The sequence below is a fragment of the Setaria viridis genome, chromosome 6 (assembly GCF_005286985.2).
Source record: "Setaria viridis chromosome 6, Setaria_viridis_v4.0, whole genome shotgun sequence".
NCBI classification, from domain to species: Eukaryota; Viridiplantae; Streptophyta; class Magnoliopsida; order Poales; family Poaceae; genus Setaria; species Setaria viridis.
In genome coordinates, this window is record NC_048268.2 from 2349320 (window position 1) to 2366412 (window position 17093).

At 42.8% G+C, this 17093-nt stretch overlaps 3 protein-coding genes across 5 annotated transcripts; 1 reads left to right on the forward strand and 2 right to left on the reverse strand.

The window, feature by feature from the left end:
* Window positions 1–222: 222 nt before the first annotated feature.
* LOC117860376 (photosystem II 10 kDa polypeptide, chloroplastic) lies at window positions 223–1402 on the reverse strand. Its single transcript, XM_034743652.2, has 4 exons — window positions 1131–1402; window positions 917–972; window positions 711–763; window positions 223–500 (listed from the first exon to the last, which is right to left on the reverse strand). The coding sequence occupies exons 1-4, from the start codon at window positions 1320–1322 to the stop codon at window positions 406–408; spliced, it is 396 nt and encodes a 131-aa protein (XP_034599543.1). The 5' UTR covers window positions 1323–1402; the 3' UTR covers window positions 223–405.
* A 2493-nt stretch (window positions 1403–3895) lies between these two features.
* LOC117859495 (uncharacterized) lies at window positions 3896–7863 on the forward strand. Of its 3 annotated transcripts, none has more exons than XM_034742615.2 (4): window positions 3896–4161; window positions 4330–6884; window positions 7059–7415; window positions 7488–7863. In XM_034742615.2, the coding sequence occupies exon 2, from the start codon at window positions 4356–4358 to the stop codon at window positions 6807–6809; it is 2454 nt and encodes an 817-aa protein (XP_034598506.1). In that variant the 5' UTR covers window positions 3896–4161; window positions 4330–4355; the 3' UTR covers window positions 6810–6884; window positions 7059–7415; window positions 7488–7863. The 3 variants fall into 3 exon arrangements, with proteins under 3 accessions (XP_034598506.1, XP_034598504.1, XP_034598505.1); XM_034742613.2 differs by having other exon boundaries at window positions 3897–4161; window positions 6994–7415; XM_034742614.2 differs by having other exon boundaries at window positions 3897–4161; window positions 6994–7381.
* Window positions 7864–10364: 2501 nt separating this feature from the next.
* On the reverse strand, window positions 10365–15630 carry LOC117859496 (KH domain-containing protein At4g18375). The gene is made up of 8 exons (XM_034742616.2): window positions 15471–15630; window positions 13446–14056; window positions 12480–12980; window positions 12143–12382; window positions 11777–12064; window positions 11609–11664; window positions 11410–11500; window positions 10365–10789 (listed from the first exon to the last, which is right to left on the reverse strand). Exons 2-8 carry the CDS (start codon window positions 14043–14045, stop codon window positions 10658–10660), a joined length of 1908 nt encoding a protein of 635 aa, XP_034598507.1. The 5' UTR covers window positions 14046–14056; window positions 15471–15630; the 3' UTR covers window positions 10365–10657.
* Window positions 15631–17093: the final 1463 nt, after the last annotated feature.

Consider the following 17093-nt stretch of genomic DNA (forward strand, 5'->3'; position numbering starts at 1 on the left):
GCATATGTTCACATCTATATTCAAATAGTTTGTATTTCAGTTTAATAACACGCATGAACTATTTGTGTATGGATCGATCGTGCACTACACATGCGTCGCACATCGATGAGTATGTCTTAGTACATATACATATATTCACTTAGCATCATCATCTTCCTCACAATTCCAAATGCTCACAAGGCACAGAGAAATTGCCAGTATGGAGAGCCGTAGTAGCATCAATTAATCTAAACATATAGCATCAATTAATAATTGTCCCAAAAGTATGGAGAGCCGCCGTAGTAGCATTGTTACATGAACCAAGCATTATACTGGGCATCAAAGGAGGCTAGATTACAGACAGACACCCGGGCTGATCTTACACGAACCGCAAGCGCATGCGGCATGGATTGTGTATGGATCTTCTTAGCCGGAGAGGGCGCTGGTGTTGTACACAAGGAGGGCACCGCCGCCAAGGAGCCCGGCGAGGGTGATGGCCCAGATCAGAAGCCCGGTTTTTCCTATATAATATAAAGACCAACAAGGAGATTGAACCATCATAAACATTTGTTTCAACTCTCTGCTACTGGTAATTTCCATCATTTTTAAGATGTGCATGCTAACTGAAATTACTAACAACCTAGCATACATAGCTAAGATCTGGTGCTTAATTTCTGCGGTATACTCATAGCAAAATATTCTGGACAAGTGAGAGTGAAATTACTACTTACCGCCGACGTAGACGTCACCGCTGGGAGACCAGTCCTCCTCCTTGTAGATTGGGCTGTAAATTGATTGGCAAACAAAACCTTAATCAGCCACTAATGTTCACACAACAGCTACATGATCCTTCTAAACAAACAAAGAAACATGGATCTTCATGCCTAGCTAGTAGCTACATGCATGCATGTCTTGGTCACTGGCTGAGCTAGCTCACCTGTATCCGTCGACGTTGGCGCCGTACTTGTCAACGAACTGGTACACGCCCTTGCCCTGCATCCACCCAAAAAAAAAATGAAAATTTTCAGTTTATGCGCCATGAAGAATCACCAAATTTCCACTGAAATCTTCCGGTGAATTCAGTGACTAGATTCTTGTGCTCCAAACGGTTTCGAGTCAGAAAGAAATTAAGCGGAAGAGGCCCTCCTCACCTTGACCTTCCTCCCGGAGGCATCGACGTCGACGGTCAGGCCACCCCCAATCCCGAAGGGCTTGTCGGTCTTGATCTTCTTGCCGGTGCCGCAGACGACGGCGAAGGAGGAGGCGCGGCGGCCGAGGGACGGCAGGCCCTGGGCCCTGGCCGGCGCCGCCAGAGTCGACGAGGAGATCATGGAGGCTGCCATTGCTGCTGTAGCTGTAGCTGTAGCTGCTTCGGTTCACTCGCTCTTGCTGCTATGCCTGCCGGATGCAGAGCCTCCAGGAAGCTACACGGAGCCAATATACTTGTGGCGCCAAAACCTGTGGATAATGCCAGGAGGACAGGTGCGACCGCCGTGGCGCCACGTGGCGGGGCACGGTTGGCCGGGCACGATATGGCTGGGCCAGAACGTTATCTTCTTGGGGATTTTTTGTGGACAGGGGTGAAATCGTCTCGTTGGAATGGGAGAGGGGAAATTTTGTGATGGATACACGAGCTTTGCCATGAAAAGAATCAAGAACCTGTGGTGCCCATGGTGTCAAGCAGAGTTTGGTACTAGATGCCAACAGTTGCAATGCAATCTAGAATGTACTGATAATCTGATATATATGAGGGATGCAGCGACTCAAATTTGTTGGGATTCGAATTTTCAGAGGTGAATAAGGAGCTAGTATTTGGAAAGCACCATATGCCAACCTTGTCAAAGTTGGACATCAATTATGTGATGTAGAAAGGTGGAAAATTAAAGTTTGACATGTTTGGCACTCCGGGATTTCATAGCAGAATGATGTTTACTACCTGTAGATGTTGCAAAGAATAAGTTTCTCTTTTGAATAATGTCTACCTCGTGAACAAATTATTTTTACACGCAAAATAAATACATTAAAAATAACAATGAAAAAAGATAATAAAAGGGGGAAAATAAGATAAATAGAGAGGAAAATAAATTAATATGTAAAATAATACAAGAGGAATAATAATAAAACTTTTCGCAAAAAAAGAGGAATAATAATTAAACAAAGGGAGAAGAAAAGAGAAAGAAAAATGGGAAAATTGAATGGAGATCCCATTTCTGTCAAACATAACAGCAACTCCAGCAATAGCCTCTACTCGAAAAAGTAGCTCCTCCTACTTTCTGGGGCCATGATTTCTGCCATCAACTCCAGCAATAGCCCCTACACATGAGCCCCAACTTTTATTATGACAAGGGGGACCTACTTGTAAGTGTCTCATCTCCTGTTTTTTTTCTTATCCTTTCCCACCTGACGCCCTGCTGCCCCACGTTCCTCTTTCTCGCGTTGCGTCTCTTTGGTCTTCTCCGCCGCATCCATTCTGCCGTGCCTCCTTCCTCTCGCTAGCAATGCGGAGCAGGGGAAGGCAAGGGATTCCAGCAGCTTGCTCAGGGTGCTCGGGCTCCGGTGGAGAACCTCGTGGCCCACGGGGGAGTTCGGATCCCGACGAAAGAACTCAAGCTGATGCTGTGCAAAATCCGCGGCATATGTCGAATCCACCCACCATGACATCGAATCGGACTTCCAGAGTGTTGAATCAGACCACCACATTGTCAAATCGAACTTCCGCAGCGTCGAATTGAGGAGTTGCAGCTCGGGGAGGTGGCGTGATGCAAGAGGAGTCCGGAGCTCAGGTTCCTTGCTTGCAAATTCGTTTTGGCTACTTTATTTCCTCACAGATTTTGTTTCGTCGTTTCGTTTCCTTGTTGATTTGTCTTGCTTTGATACTTCCGTGGATTACAAGTTTACAACCCTAGGCGCTAGGGATGTAGAAGCGGAGCAATGCAATCCTTGGGGCCTGTTCGGCTATCGATTCAGGCAGGCAGGATGGCAGATGTGAGCGGGCGACGGCGAAATTGAGCCCGCATCGAACGAATTGGTGGCTAGCCAGCAAGTCGAGAAGGTCAGCGGGGCGCACGGAGCAGCGGTGAGTTGGAGAGGGGAACATGCGTGCGCGGGTGAGAACCAAAAAACGGTCGAGTAGGGGCCTCCCTTCCCACTCGTGGGAGAAGGGGCTGGAGAGGGTGATTTGGGTGCCTCCCTACTCTAGGGATCAGAGTAGGAACAGTTGTGTTTTTTTACCCTTGATCCTTACTTTTTGAGTAGGGATCTGAGTAGAGATTTTGCTGGAGTTTCTCTAAATTGCTGTTCCGCAATATTGGGCTACTTCAACTTCTCCCAGCACCCTCTAGTTCATAACTTCGTATGGGACTTTTCTAATGCTTTATCGCAAAATCACCTAAAAAAATTGACGCCCATCCTCCTATGTGTCGAATTTTCGTGGGCTGTATAGCCTGCGGTCCAGTCCAACATTCTTTAGGTAGAGCACTGCAGCACCTAGTGCTTCGACTTCATTCACACCCGAGCATAGCGCCGCCAGTCCTCTCCACTTGCCCGGCGCCGGCGCCGGCAATCAAGGCTCGGTCCAGACGATTGCCTTCTTTCTTTGCTGGTACATAGTCCTAACACGCTTGGAGTTTGGGGCAGACCCACTTCAATTTAAGAGTATATTCAGCTAAGTACTCATTATTTTTGTCAACAAATTTTGTATATGTAGTACTTCCTGTGTATATATTTGAAAAACAAAAATAACATTTTTTTTGAGGGGGAAAAACAAAAAATAACAGAATGACAAGGTATTGAAGCAATTCAGCCCAAAACATAGACGAACCCACCTCTCCCTACTTACCCCGCTCCAGGCCCAGTGACGAAGCGGCCCAATCTGGTCTCTTAGCCCAACTCTATACCCTGTGTCTGACACTCTGACTGCTCCTCCTGTTCGGCGGCGGGGCAAAAGCAGGTGCGGCGGCGGGTGGCTTGCCGTGGAGGCCGCAGGCGTCAGACCGCAAAGCTTGCTGCGCCGCGGCGAAGGGCAGCGGCCGGCCAGCCGCGAGCGCACGGTGCCGCGGGGCGCGGGCGCACCGCGCTCGCCGGACGGCCCTTCTTCGTTCTCCTCCTCCTCCGACACGGCGGCAACCGGCAAGCCAGCCATTCTTCGGGACTACAGCATGCCGGCAACTGAGTTGTGAATTTGTAAGTTAATTTTGCTATTTTTCATTCTTTGAAAATTTTGAACACCCATGGTCAAAATCCTAGGCCCGCCCCTGCCATTATCTGCAATCACAATTGAAGTTAAATTTACTTTGCCTATTCAGTAAGGGAACCATCTAAATTTTGTCATTGATGATTGATGGGTCGTAGGAAGAGCTGAAAGATTCATATCTCCAATGCTCCTGTGGCGGCAGCCCAGATGCAGTGCTGAATGGTTCAGGCGCAGCAAGGTTTTCCCCTGGGAAGTTGCTTCTTGCCCCTTCTCCGTATCCGCTGCTTCAGTCCAGTCAGATGACTCGAGCGGTGATGAAAAGCTGAATTCTGCTCCTGATAATGAACCTATCTGGAAACGACACCGGTCTCTGAGCTCTGACAGTGTTGTGCAGACGCTCCGCTGCCTAAGGAGGAAGCCTGCTGTCGCATTTGCCTACTTTAAAGATACACATAGCCTTGGGTTTCACCATGACTTCTCAACCTACTCAGAGATCGTAAAAATTTTATCCCATTCATTCAAGGGGGAGATGCTGGTATCCTTGTTCTGTGAGATTATATCGGCAACTGATGGTGGTGGTCCTGACATCTTAACACACATTGATCACCTCAGAAAAACATGTGTCACTTCTCATGTACTCTCATTTGCAGTCAATTGCTTAATCAAGGCATATACCACATGCCACGATGCACAAGCAACAATAGAGAAGTTTTGTCACCTTTGCAGGCTTGGATTTGTCCCAACAGTTTGGGCTTGCAACTTTCTGCTCAAATTTGTATCTCAGAGCGGTGAATCGGATATGGTTGTCACAGCTTATGACCAAATGAAGTGCTTTCAGTTGATGCTGGATGCTTATTCACTAAATATAGTCACTAGGTCGCTTTTTCAAGCAAAGAAGGCAGATGAAGCATTCAAAGTGTGGGTTGGGATGATAGAAATGGGAGTGAAACCAGATGTACATGGATACTCGTCCTTTATAATTGGTCTTTGTGATTGTGGAAAGTATGACCTTGCTTATAACATGCTAAGCAGATATACTGTTCTACAAGAAATCACCCAGGAGAGAATTCCAATTGAGGCCATGGCTTATAAGATGGTAATTTATGGACTATGCAAAGAAATGAAACTGGAGGAGGCTGAAAAAGTCTTGGAGAACAAGACCAAACATGGATCTGCCCCTGATCGATATTGTTATAGCTATCTCATTCATAGTTATTGCAAAATAGGTAACCTAGAAAAGGCATGGCATCATGTTGAAGCTATGGTGTCCCATGGCATTGAGATAAACTGTCACATTGTTGGCTATCTTCTACAGTGCCTCAGGAAATTAGGCATGACATCTGAAGTTATTGTGTACTTCCAGAAATTTAGAGATTTAGGACTCCATTTTGATGGCGTGCTTTATAACATTGGTATGGATGCTTATTGCAAGCTTGGGAACATGAATGAGGCAGTCCAGCTACTGAATGAAATGATGGCTAAAGGTTTGACGCCAGACAAGATCCACTATACATGCCTGATCCACGGTTACTGTCTCAAAGGAGAAACAGATAATGCTTGGCAAGCATTTGAGCAGATGCTGAAGGCAAATATAAAACCAGATGTAGTTACATATAACATACTGGCCAGTGGATATAGCAGGAACAGTCTTGTTATGAAGGTTTTTGATCTTCTAGAGCACATGATGGATCAAGGGCTGGAGCCCAATTCACTCACCTATGGTGTGGTTATTGCTGGTTTTTGTAGAGGAGGCAACCTGAGCGAAGCAGAGGTGTTATTTAATATAGTAGAAGAAAAAGGGATAGATAATATTGAAGTGATGTACAGTTCTATGGTTTGTGGTTATTTGCAATCAGGCTGGACTGACCATGCTTACATGCTTTTTCTTAGGGTTGCTAGACAAGGAAATATGGTGGATCAATTTTCATGTCTAAAATTGATAAGTGGCCTTTGTAGAGATGGAAAAGTCGAAGGGGCTTCAACTGTATGTAGCATGATGCTGGAAAAGGATATTGTCCCTGATGTAATTTCCTATAGCAAACTTATATCAGCTTATTGTCAGATGGGAGATATGCGCAGTGCTTGCTTATGGTTCGATGATATGGTTGAGCGAGGACTTTCTGATGTCATTGCATACACTGCACTGATGAATGGTTATTGCAAGGTTGGGCGGTTGAAAGAAGCATGTCTTTTGTTTGATCAAATGATAAATTTTGGAATCAAGCCTGATGTAGTTGCATACACAGTGCTATTGGATGTCCACCTAAAGGAGACCCTGTACCGACAGTGGCAGGGAATTGCTAAGGACACGAGGAGCTTAATTCTTAGATCAAAGCATAAGACGTGGCTGAGCAATATGAAAAACAATGAAATTGAACCTGATGTAGCCTATTACACAGTATTGATTGATGGACAGTGCAAAGCAGCATATTTAGATGAAGCCAGGGAATTGTTCGATGAGATGTTAGCAAAAGGACTTACTCCTGATGTTTACACATACACATCTCTTATAAATGGATACTGCAGCCAGGGAGAAACAGCTAAGGCTGAAGATCTTTTACAAGAAATGATGGATAAGGGAATGAAGCCAGATGCACTCACTTTTTCAGTATTCAATCAGAGAACCGTGAGAGGTTGAAAGGTTCATTCATATTTATGATGTACCAGTTGTTGTGCATTGATGAATGGCTGAAGAGATCATGCCAGCATAAAGGTAATACTTTCTTGTAATTATATTTAATCCTTTCATCATCAGTTTACTAAATATTTTAGCATCCACTTGGATTGTGTTATCCAATAAAACGATGTTTATCCACCTGCAGGCTGTTGTGTTCTGAGAATCCTACCAGATTAGGTTACCATTGATTAGTGGGCTTATGTCTGTCAGGAAGGCAGACACCTGGAGCGCGGGAAGACTGCCCTCTCAGCACAGCTTTGGGTCTTCAAGGAGAACGAAATGCTGGTACTTTCAGCGTCAGGACCAATGACTACCAATGGTGCTGTGCACATGCCATCGTGGCAAAGCCTGCTGTGGCAGCTGCGCGAACTATGAGGTTTTACCGGACCATTTTGTGCCCGGGACTAGTGCTGTGTTCCCACAACCAAGAGGGGAAGTTGAAAGAGGTAAGCTCTCCAGGGTCCTGGTCCCAGGCCATGGGGAGCTCTCGATGCCCCTGAGTCCATGCTGCGCCACATTCACGTTTTGATGAGGTGATCCCAACTGTTTGAGCCCTGCATCCGGGAAGTACGTGTTGCAGTCTTAATATTCATGATCTTGTATTTGATATTGCCAACTCATTTTACCTTGTTTTAACAGAGAGCAAGGCGGTTGCTGTTGGGTTGCGCTCTTGAGGCCGTCTCTTGCTGAAACACTGATGCACGCTTGTGCAGGTTACTTATCCTTTTGATTCCATCAGTGGCTGACAGACTTAAGCTAGCTGGGGAATTGAAGGATCCCCTGTGAAATTGTGAGGGCGTAGAGTTTGAATGGCCTAACTGTGGGGCTTGTATATTTTGGCCACAATAGAATTTTTTTTCTGTTCTGCCGTCCCATTGGAGCTGTATGTCTTTGCATCTGTGTCGCCTTTGTAGATGAATCAGACAGGATTTGTAAAGTTACACACAGTACATGCAGCCAATAATCTGTTGGTACGCATTGTCAAAGTATTTTGTTTCTGCACTGCAGGTTCCCAGTGGCTCAGTTGTATACAGACACGCGGTCGTCACACAGCTTCTCCCATTTCAAGCCATATTTGCATATATCTTAATCCCCTGCAATCCATACGTAATTGGAGGGAATAAGGTGAAATTGGTTATTTTTTCACTTCAATCCACGTGTGTTAGAAGGAATTTGGTTTATCCAAGCAAGCTTTTTTTTTTTCGGAGCGCAATATTTCAGGGTGGGTGCATCGATTTAATGCCACACCCCTGAAGCCGCTGGTGCTTCTACTCATGTACTGGAGGGCCAGTCATTTTATTTTATTTTTGAAAACTTGGCCACTCAAAATTTTAGGCACAATTTGAGTTTGCATCACTAATTCCCATTTTCATAATTTGGTTCCCCAGTTTTTGCATTGCTTTGATTGCAAGTACTGCCAACACAGTAGATTTGATCAAATTTTCACGAACAGTTGTGATGATTATAATAGCACGCTTTCAAATATAGAGCATTGATGATCACATACACACAAATTTGGACTTACAAGGCATCTCATCTCAGGTGCAGACGTTTAGTAATGCGCGAGTGTGCGTAAACATTTCTCAACTAATCGTTTGCCTCCCGAAAATGCAACCACTGAAAAGAAATTAGGAGCCGTTTTGCAAACTTAAAAAACAACCAATCGCCGGGTTTTACATTTATTTCCAGAAAAACATGGAAAAAAACAAAGGAAGAAAACTGGCACCATGTTTCAAATTTTCAATTAAAATCTTAAACATAAAATGGTAATCGAGATGAACACAGAATCATAAAACCTTCCTAGATAAACAACACAGGGACACAAAAAATTCGCAGGAATAAAAAACTGATTTTGAATCTTCACTTGGCAATGATGGCAACAGATGACAAAATAAAAGCCACTATCGTGTGGTTCATCAACCTACCGATTAATAGAACAAGAAAAACCGAAGGTCATTGCCACTTGAAAAGTACTTTTTTGGGAACAAAAAAGTAAAGGAAAAATACAAGACTAACAATGCGTAACCTTGATTTTTTACCGATAAATATACATGCAAGATATAGAGCACACAGCTCAAGTGTAAGGATGCACAACCAAGCTCATAAAAGGTGTATCAAACAATTACGGAGGGTAAAAAAGAACAGACTAACAGATATACGTACCACTTGCCACACAGCAGAAATTACATGAATGAAGAAGAAAAATGTACGCATGTCATGCTATTGTGCTGCAAAATTTCAACATCATGCTCATTATTTACAGAAGACAACTCGGGGTAGCCACATCAATTTTTGCAGCCCCAAATAACTCAATTACAAATTTGTATGAACACAAATTATGATACATGGCAACTATTTACACTTGACCAGTGCCGTAGTTGTTTGTTACCACAGAATGGTACAAGGAGTAACTGCACAGGTGAATGAAAGGAAATTCACTTTACTTTCATGTGGTGGCAGTGGGGTTTTGAGGTAAGTTGGGGGGTTGGGGTTTCAGAAGATTAGGTTTCCAGAAAGCATATTTCTCAAGACATCCACCAGTCACAGGCACTATGCAGAACGCCAGAAAAAAACTGATCCGCATGTTGTGATCCAAAAACTTGACTAGGATTATGTACATGGATGCTTCTGAATATATGGCTATCATTCAAAGTTATCAATGAACTTATTAATATATGGTTCCTCAGCACAGTTAGCAGCAGCAGAACATGCAATTCTTTGGAACCAATGATGAAAGAATCAGGTAGTATTGACATGAAAGGATGCCATGGGTGAACGAGTCAGACTGACCGGGACCAAGGCCCCCTCAAAAGCTGTAGCAGCACAGGAAGGGCTACAGCGATGACAAGACAGTTTTTCAGAAAGCCGAAATGTCAGAATAGTTCTCAGATATCCACCCACGATGGTCACACAACACTGCAGAATGCTAAAAAAAATTTATCTGCGTGTTGTGATCCAAGAACTGGACTAAGATTATGTACATGGTTGCTTCTGATAATCCAGGGTTTTCATGCAAGCTTTCAAGAATAACTAAAGGTTTCTCAGCAGAGTTAACACAAGAAAAAACATGCAACTCTTCGTAACAGATGATGAAAGAATCAGGAATCAGGTATATATTGACACGACTAAGTTACAAGAACCGAAGCAAGCAATGGGTGAACCAGTCCGACTGACAAGGAACAAGCCCCATCCTAAGGTCACAGCAGCACAGACAGGGCAGAGCTAGAAAAACTAAAGCAAGGACCAAGTGAATCAGCCAATGACATTCACTAGGAACTTGTCAACCTTTTAACGGATGTCTGAAACACAGGACTTTGAAGGAATTTTGGACAAGCATTCAACAAAAGGTTCATTCTCGCATTTCAAAGAAGGCCCTTGCTACTACGGAACATATCAGCTAGAAGTTTCATGGAATGAATTTATGAGAGCTACACTAAGCGAGTGAAACAGCCCCTCTACTATTAATGGTGGAAAGAATCAACTCAGTATTGGCAGGACAAAATTGCAAGAGATATGTTAAGCAGTAACTGAACCAAGCATTAAGATAACGAAGAGTAAGATGACCGAATCACGATGATCATGACAACACAAAGAGCTAACAGTTAAGGATCTAAGGAACACGGAGTGCTTTGTCCACTACGGGGAGTACACCTCCCTCAGATACGCATGATATTTATTGGGAACTTGGACAGGTGGAGGAAAACACTGCATTCGATATCCTTCACGAACCCAGGGAAACTATGGATGGCAGGAAAGTCAAAAAGATTGATTGAAGAGATGAGCTAGCCTTCTCAACCGCAAAAGGAATCTTAGGTAGACATTATGAAAGCTTTGATCAAATTCTCAGCCGATTGCCTCTGCTCAGAGGTGCCAGATATGTAAGCAACATGGTCATGACGAGATGATTTTGATTCAATAATTTCAATGTCAGCTCCAGAAATCTGCAACAGTACACACAGAATTATGCATCAACATTGAAATATAATAAAACGTGGATGTTACCAAATAGTGGGTTGGCATACCTAATACAGCACACATAGATGACAGGGCATGTGTAATATTATGTTGTTTCTGAATTTAGTTTATTACGTTCTTTCATAAATTATTCCTATGTATCAATCCTTCTAGTACTACATTCTTTCATAATCTAGTTGGACAATGAATTTAGTCTCCTTATCGTAGAAATGCCATTATGTTTTTCTATTTCAATAATAAATTGTAAAGGATGAAATTGTCTTATACACTAAAAATTAAACTCCACATGTCCAGGGATAGCAAGTGAATGAGATTAAAAAAAAAACTTCAGTCTCCAAAGCAATTGGAGCAAAGTTTCCCGCAATCATAAGGTTTTTTTTTCTAAAAATGCTTTAATATCTACCTATGCCCTTTCCCCTCACACTCACTATATGCCAGATCCAAATCAAAATCAAAAGCTAGGAGAAAGTATGCTTAATTCAGGGCAAAAGGGCATGTAGTTATCGTCTATAACAAGACAAGAACTTTTAGTCATGTGCCTTCATTCTAATAGTAAGCTAATAATAAAATAGGAATATAAACTGACCTTTCTAATGTTGTCCAAGTTTGTACCACGTTTTCCCATTACTTTTGACAGGCCACTAGCAGGGATAGTCATTTCCACACGCGGTAGACGTCTGGTCATTTATATTTGGCAAAAAGAATTATAATTGCAAGTATCAAACTGGATAGCAAGTAAAGGAACACTAGCGGTACAGGTTATAGCAAGTCCGGTTGAAACATACCCTTCATATGCCTTTGATGTATATGATGAAAGTCCATAACGATCATCATCTGCGACCTGATGGGGGAATCAGCGATTAAGATAACAAAACAAATTCATAGATTAGGAATGTCTAAGATCTGAGGAGGAAAAGATAAAAGTTAAACTGATGCAAAATCACAAACCATACCTGCAAGGAGTTATACCCATACGAACTAGTACGGGGGAATATTTCCAGACCTCGCTCAGTTTCACCCCTTCGGTCATAGCCCAAGGGAGAGATTTGTTGGCTGTGAGTGTGAGGAAATAATGCAGGCAAAGGAAGACTGTTGCCATATAAAGAATCAGTGGTGGAAACGGTTAGTTTGCCATCCTTGTCAGAATTTTGGCTGTCCACACTCTCTTTCAGAACATCTTCCCTCAATCTTAAAACTATCTGAACAAGAGCATCACGCAGCTTGTCAGCCTCTCCAGATACCTACATGCATTAACAGGACATATTGATACTAAGGCTATTTAAATTTTTTGAAATGATAATATAAATGAGAACTCATACCTCAACAAGCTCATCACTGGAAGATGCTCTCCGGGGTTTATCGCCCTTTGAAATGCGGATGTCTGCCTTAGTCTTCTTCCTCATGTCATTGATTATTGAACCACCCCTGCCAATAAGACAGCCTATAACCTTATTCGGGACAAGAAGACGTAGACTCATTCTATCTTCCTCATAATCATTGATCTTTGCTTGAAGAAGTAAAACAGCTTCCACAGCTGCAGACTTAACATCATCGGTGGCCTGAAAAGGAAGATAAAATCAAAATAAAATAGAGCAGATTATAGGACACAGAAAGCAGAGAACAACCTAAGGGAGGACTGAGGAGGTTTGGTCTAACCTCAGTGGATGTAATGTTGATTATACTTTCCTCCTTGTCATTCTTTGCATCATCAACATCTATCCTTGCACCACTCTCTTGCCTTATACTCTTTATGGTAGACCCAGCTCTACCAATAACCAGCCCGATCTTGTTACCAGGGCATAAAACACGGAACTCAAGTTCTCCTGAGCATTTTGGGGTACTATAAGTAGGAATAATTGGAAGAACAGATTGATAAACAGGCAGTCGACCATGACCATCGGCAGATAGAGTAAGTTCAGGAACATGGGGTGTTGACCCTAAGATAGACAGGCTTGGATGTCCAGAAGGTATAGCAAGATCTGGGGCTGAGTAAAAGTTACTAGCTGGATAGACCGGAAGTTCTGAAGGGACCATAATGCTTGGAGTAGGTTCAGGAACAGAGGTTTCAAGAGGAATGCTCTCTTTTGATGGATACTTGTAGAGGATGGTTGATACTCCAAACAGTGCCTTTTTAACAGCTTCAGCACCACCAGTTATCTGTTTAGCATAAAGATATCTCCAAGATTAGTAACAATGAATGGAAATTATAGAACATAGCAGAATTAGAAAAAAATAGGTGCTGGATTGGAATCTTTAATTATGATACAATAAAGTGTGCGTACCAAACAAAAGCATACTTTCATCAACAAAGGAATACAATAGACAGAAGTGAAAATTAAAACTTCATTTTCCAAAAAAGATGAATCTAGAACTGTGCTAGGAGGTTGCAACTTCATTCCTGTACCATGATAAAAGATACGCACAATATATGGTACAGTGTAATGCAATACATACATTCGTCGAGAACCAAACAAGTTACTACAAATGCAAATTATACTGCTCAATTTCTGCCTACTGTTTCATCGTTAATCCCATTTAATGTTGGTAAACTTTAGTTTTCAAATAAAAAAATGTTGGTAAACTTACATCGCTTTGCAAAACATGAGATGCAAGAAAATTTACCTGAACAAAATTATCAAAACCCATAGCACATGAATGTGTAACATCGCTTGGATCTTTTGGGCTCACTTTAATGAATGCTTTAGATGTTGACCGAAGATGCTTGATGACTACACCAGATTTTCCTATAATACTTGCAGCCTGACTAGCTGGTACAAGGATGTTAGCTTCTTCTATATTCTTCTTATCAGAGTCTTTACGATTCTTATGTAGCGTATCTAGTGCATCAACAATTGCATTATGTACCCTAAGTAATGCATCTTGAGCTGCGCAAACAGGTTCATTGTCATTACCGTCATCAGCATCAAGGTCTCTATGCTTGACATAGCAATATACCAAGATAACCCTTTTGTCTGCACCAGGGTAGGGGTCAACAACCTTGACTTTGGCATTTGCTTGTTGCCTGATAGCATTTATCACATTGCCATTCTTTCCTATGACACTACCAATTACACTGTCTGGACAGAGAATACGGTAAACAACCAGCCCATCATTATTAGAGCTTTCCTGAGCATGGGAAAATGGCCTCTTGTTTTGGTCCTTCCTTTCTTCTCTTTCATATTCCCTATGTTGGCGGGGACGTTTACCAGTCTGCTGCCTCATTGTTTAGCTAACTGCACAAGGAAAGAATCCATAAGATGCATGCAATACAGGGAGAAACATCTAACAGTAACATACTTTCTGAAAAGGGAATCCAAATTCCAACAAGGAAAGGTACAGTTGTTGACAGCATAGCCAAAATTAAATCAAAATTCGAACAACGAAAAGGTACAGTTGGACACAATATAACCATTTGTGATCATAGCACAAGACATGGTACGGATTCACCATAAAAAAATAGACATATCTAATTAGAATCTAGCCAAACTGTAAATGCACCAGCTCCACCAACCAGTTTAACAAATCAAAAGCATAGGACTCAAACCATTAAGTGCACGGATAAGTATATGTTCTAATAACACATCACGGAAACAATCAAACAAAACAGAATTACACGTACCCCTGACTCGCCACAAATAATGCATCCACAAGGGATGCGACAGTTCTCACTAGAGCCCCCAAACCAGTAGAATTAGGGATTAATGTTCCAAACCAACAAGGCAAAACATGACAAACAACTAATTTAGATGGAAAACGTACCAGCTCCAATCAGTTTAACGTATAGACACGAACGCATAGGACTCAACCGTTAAGAGTATACGGAAAAATATTGTTCTAGTAACGCACCACACAAGGCAAAATTACATGTGCCCATGACTCGGCAACAATCATGCAGCCAGCAAGGGACGCGACAGTTGTCACTACTCACTAGAGCCCCTCAAACGGGTAGTAGCGATCAATGCAACGAAAACGACAAAGCGAGTCGTTACAAGTTACCAAATTTGGGGGCGAAACACGACAAAGAAACTAGATTGCTTACTAAATTAGGAGATCACGACAAAGAAACTAGATTGGGTCATCAACGACCCAGAGCGCAAGGTAGGGCAAAAAAGCGCGCGAAACCCTTTCCGACGAATCATCACGGCCAGGGATGGTATCACACAAATAACCGGAACACGCCGCATCACACAAATAGGCCAACAGGTCCCTTTGCCATCAGGACAAAAACATTGTTCTGAGATGAATATGAATAGATCTTCAAGAGTGCACAAAGAGGTCGACCAGGCCACGAATTCTGATACAGTGCAGGAATGGTGACCTAGACTCCCCGCGCATGGCAAGAATTCGGCGCATACAGCAGGAAGCCACGAGTTGTCTGGACTTATATCGCGTCAACTGCGTGGAAGAATTTTATCTTATCTACTCGAACCACGGATGAATCAGTAGACGGAGTGGATCAGCAGGGAGCCCACCACGAACCAAATCCACGACCATCTCAACCGAGCGGAGGGCAGAGAATTCTCTTGGAAGGAAGAGAAATTCGGAATCAATCGATCCAGGACCGGGGACCAGGACCGATAAATGGATAATAAGGGAACCAAACAAACAAACAAACAATCCGCCCAAGCAAGGTATAGGGTTAGTTACCAAGAAGGATGCCGGGAGGGATCGACCGGCGCGCCCCGGGAGGAATTGCGGCGGCGCGGCAGCGAGGGGAGGATCCGGCGGAGGATTTTGGGAGGGAGGGAGGAAGGAGGAGCCGGCGGTCTAGCCGTCGACTGTTCTACGGGCAGTGGGGTGGCCGGGTTGGTCTGGGTTTTTAGAAGAGGAAGGCGGAGTTGGATGGGCCGGAGGGGGACACGCTTCTGGGAGGGTGGACAATGGGCCCTTGCAGCCCATTAATATTCGGCCCAAGCAGTGGTTACAGACACGGGCAGAAAGAAACCAGAAGAGATGGTGTTGACCAATGTGTGTCGTGGATTCGTGGCGTATGTAACGGCGTAAAACTAACTGAGCTACCGATGGTAGCAACTCCAACTGCATCACTACTTTTAGCTCTCCATTTTACTTCCTCTATTCCAATATAGGTCATTCTAATTTGTAGATAGATGCATAGTTTTAGTATATTTAGATGTATAGTAAATACTATGAATCTAGAAAAGCTAAAATGATCTATTATTTGAAACTTACCAAAAATATTTCTCTCCAACTTGAGTTAGCATATTCCAATAAATCATCCATTTCCTGCTCTTCAAATACCAACGGCTAATTTCCTCTATAAAATATGTATTCTCCATCAACTCCAACATCCTCTCCATTTTGCACTTGGATTGCACTTTCCATTTTGCAATTACTATATAGGACCCACGTTTGGCAAGTTAAATTCGTTCGCCAACTTTGGCTAGCGCAAGGGAACGTTTGGCAAGATGGATGAATTAGTCATCCGGTTAGCAACTGTTGGACCGTAATTTTCTAGCACACTTACCAAATTTTAGCTTGGAGAGGAAGATGACGCACACTTTGGAGAGGAAGATGACTGTATTGTTGGAGTTGTACGCACAAAAAGCAAAGCATCTTCCTTAGATAAGTGAGCTCACCTTTTTGAGTCCTATGACATTCAACGAATTCCTTGCACCTACCGTGCATGCAGAGGAAGGCTAGTCATGCTGGTTACTGAAAACTATACACAGGGGAAGACTCGAAAATTCCAAGTCTCGTTCTTCTTGAGTCCTTGACTTCTTCTAGCTAGGATTTGGACAAGTCAAGGATTCTTTTCTTTCCTTTCTTTCACCTTTACATTTTCAGATCATGGGCACCAACCTGTAATTTCGCCAAATTTTGATAGAAGCCCTTTGGCAACATAAATCCAAAAGCAAAGGAAAATGTATAAAATCTGCATATAGTTTTGTTCAAACATTTCAAAAGTGAATACACATCACACTGTGAGGGAAACTTTTTTAGCTTTTTAGGAAAAGTTGCAAAAATCACCTCCACTTGGAGTTTGACATCCCCTCATAAGCCGCTATGTTGCAAATGCGCTGTGCTCGAATCTATTATATTTATCGCAAAACCTGCGTAAAATGATTAATCAATTTAGCCATTAGTTGGAACCATCAATGCAGTTTTTTTAATGATACTTAGATGCTTTTAGAGTAATGATAATCTTTATACTTCACAACCAAAGAATTGCCAACAAGACTTGTGGGATGCAAGTCGATGTAGCGGTGGTGGTTGCAAGCATATCCCTTGAGCAAAATACGGGCCGGAATG

Bases quoted from the DNA above. Each gene is read 5' to 3' on its own strand.
- LOC117860376 (XM_034743652.2), bottom strand. From the start codon at position 1,322: ATGGCAGCCTCCATGATCTCCTCGTCGACTCTGGCGGCGCCGGCCAGG. The intron at 764-916 runs GTGAGCTAGCTC...ATCAATTTACAG, and splicing joins GCCAACGTCGACGGATACAG to CCCAATCTACAAGGAGGAGG. The intron at 501-710 runs GTAAGTAGTAAT...TATATTATATAG, and splicing joins CGGTGACGTCTACGTCGGCG to GAAAAACCGGGCTTCTGATC.
- LOC117859495 (XM_034742615.2), top strand. From the start codon at position 4,356: ATGCTCCTGTGGCGGCAGCCCAGATGCAGTGCTGAATGGTTCAGGCGC.
- LOC117859496 (XM_034742616.2), bottom strand. From the start codon at position 14,045: ATGAGGCAGCAGACTGGTAAACGTCCCCGCCAACATAGGGAATATGAA. The intron at 12,981-13,445 runs GTAAATTTTCTT...TATGCTAAACAG, and splicing joins GTTTTGATAATTTTGTTCAG to ATAACTGGTGGTGCTGAAGC. The intron at 12,065-12,142 runs GTATGAGTTCTC...TAATGCATGTAG, and splicing joins CCAGTGATGAGCTTGTTGAG to GTATCTGGAGAGGCTGACAA.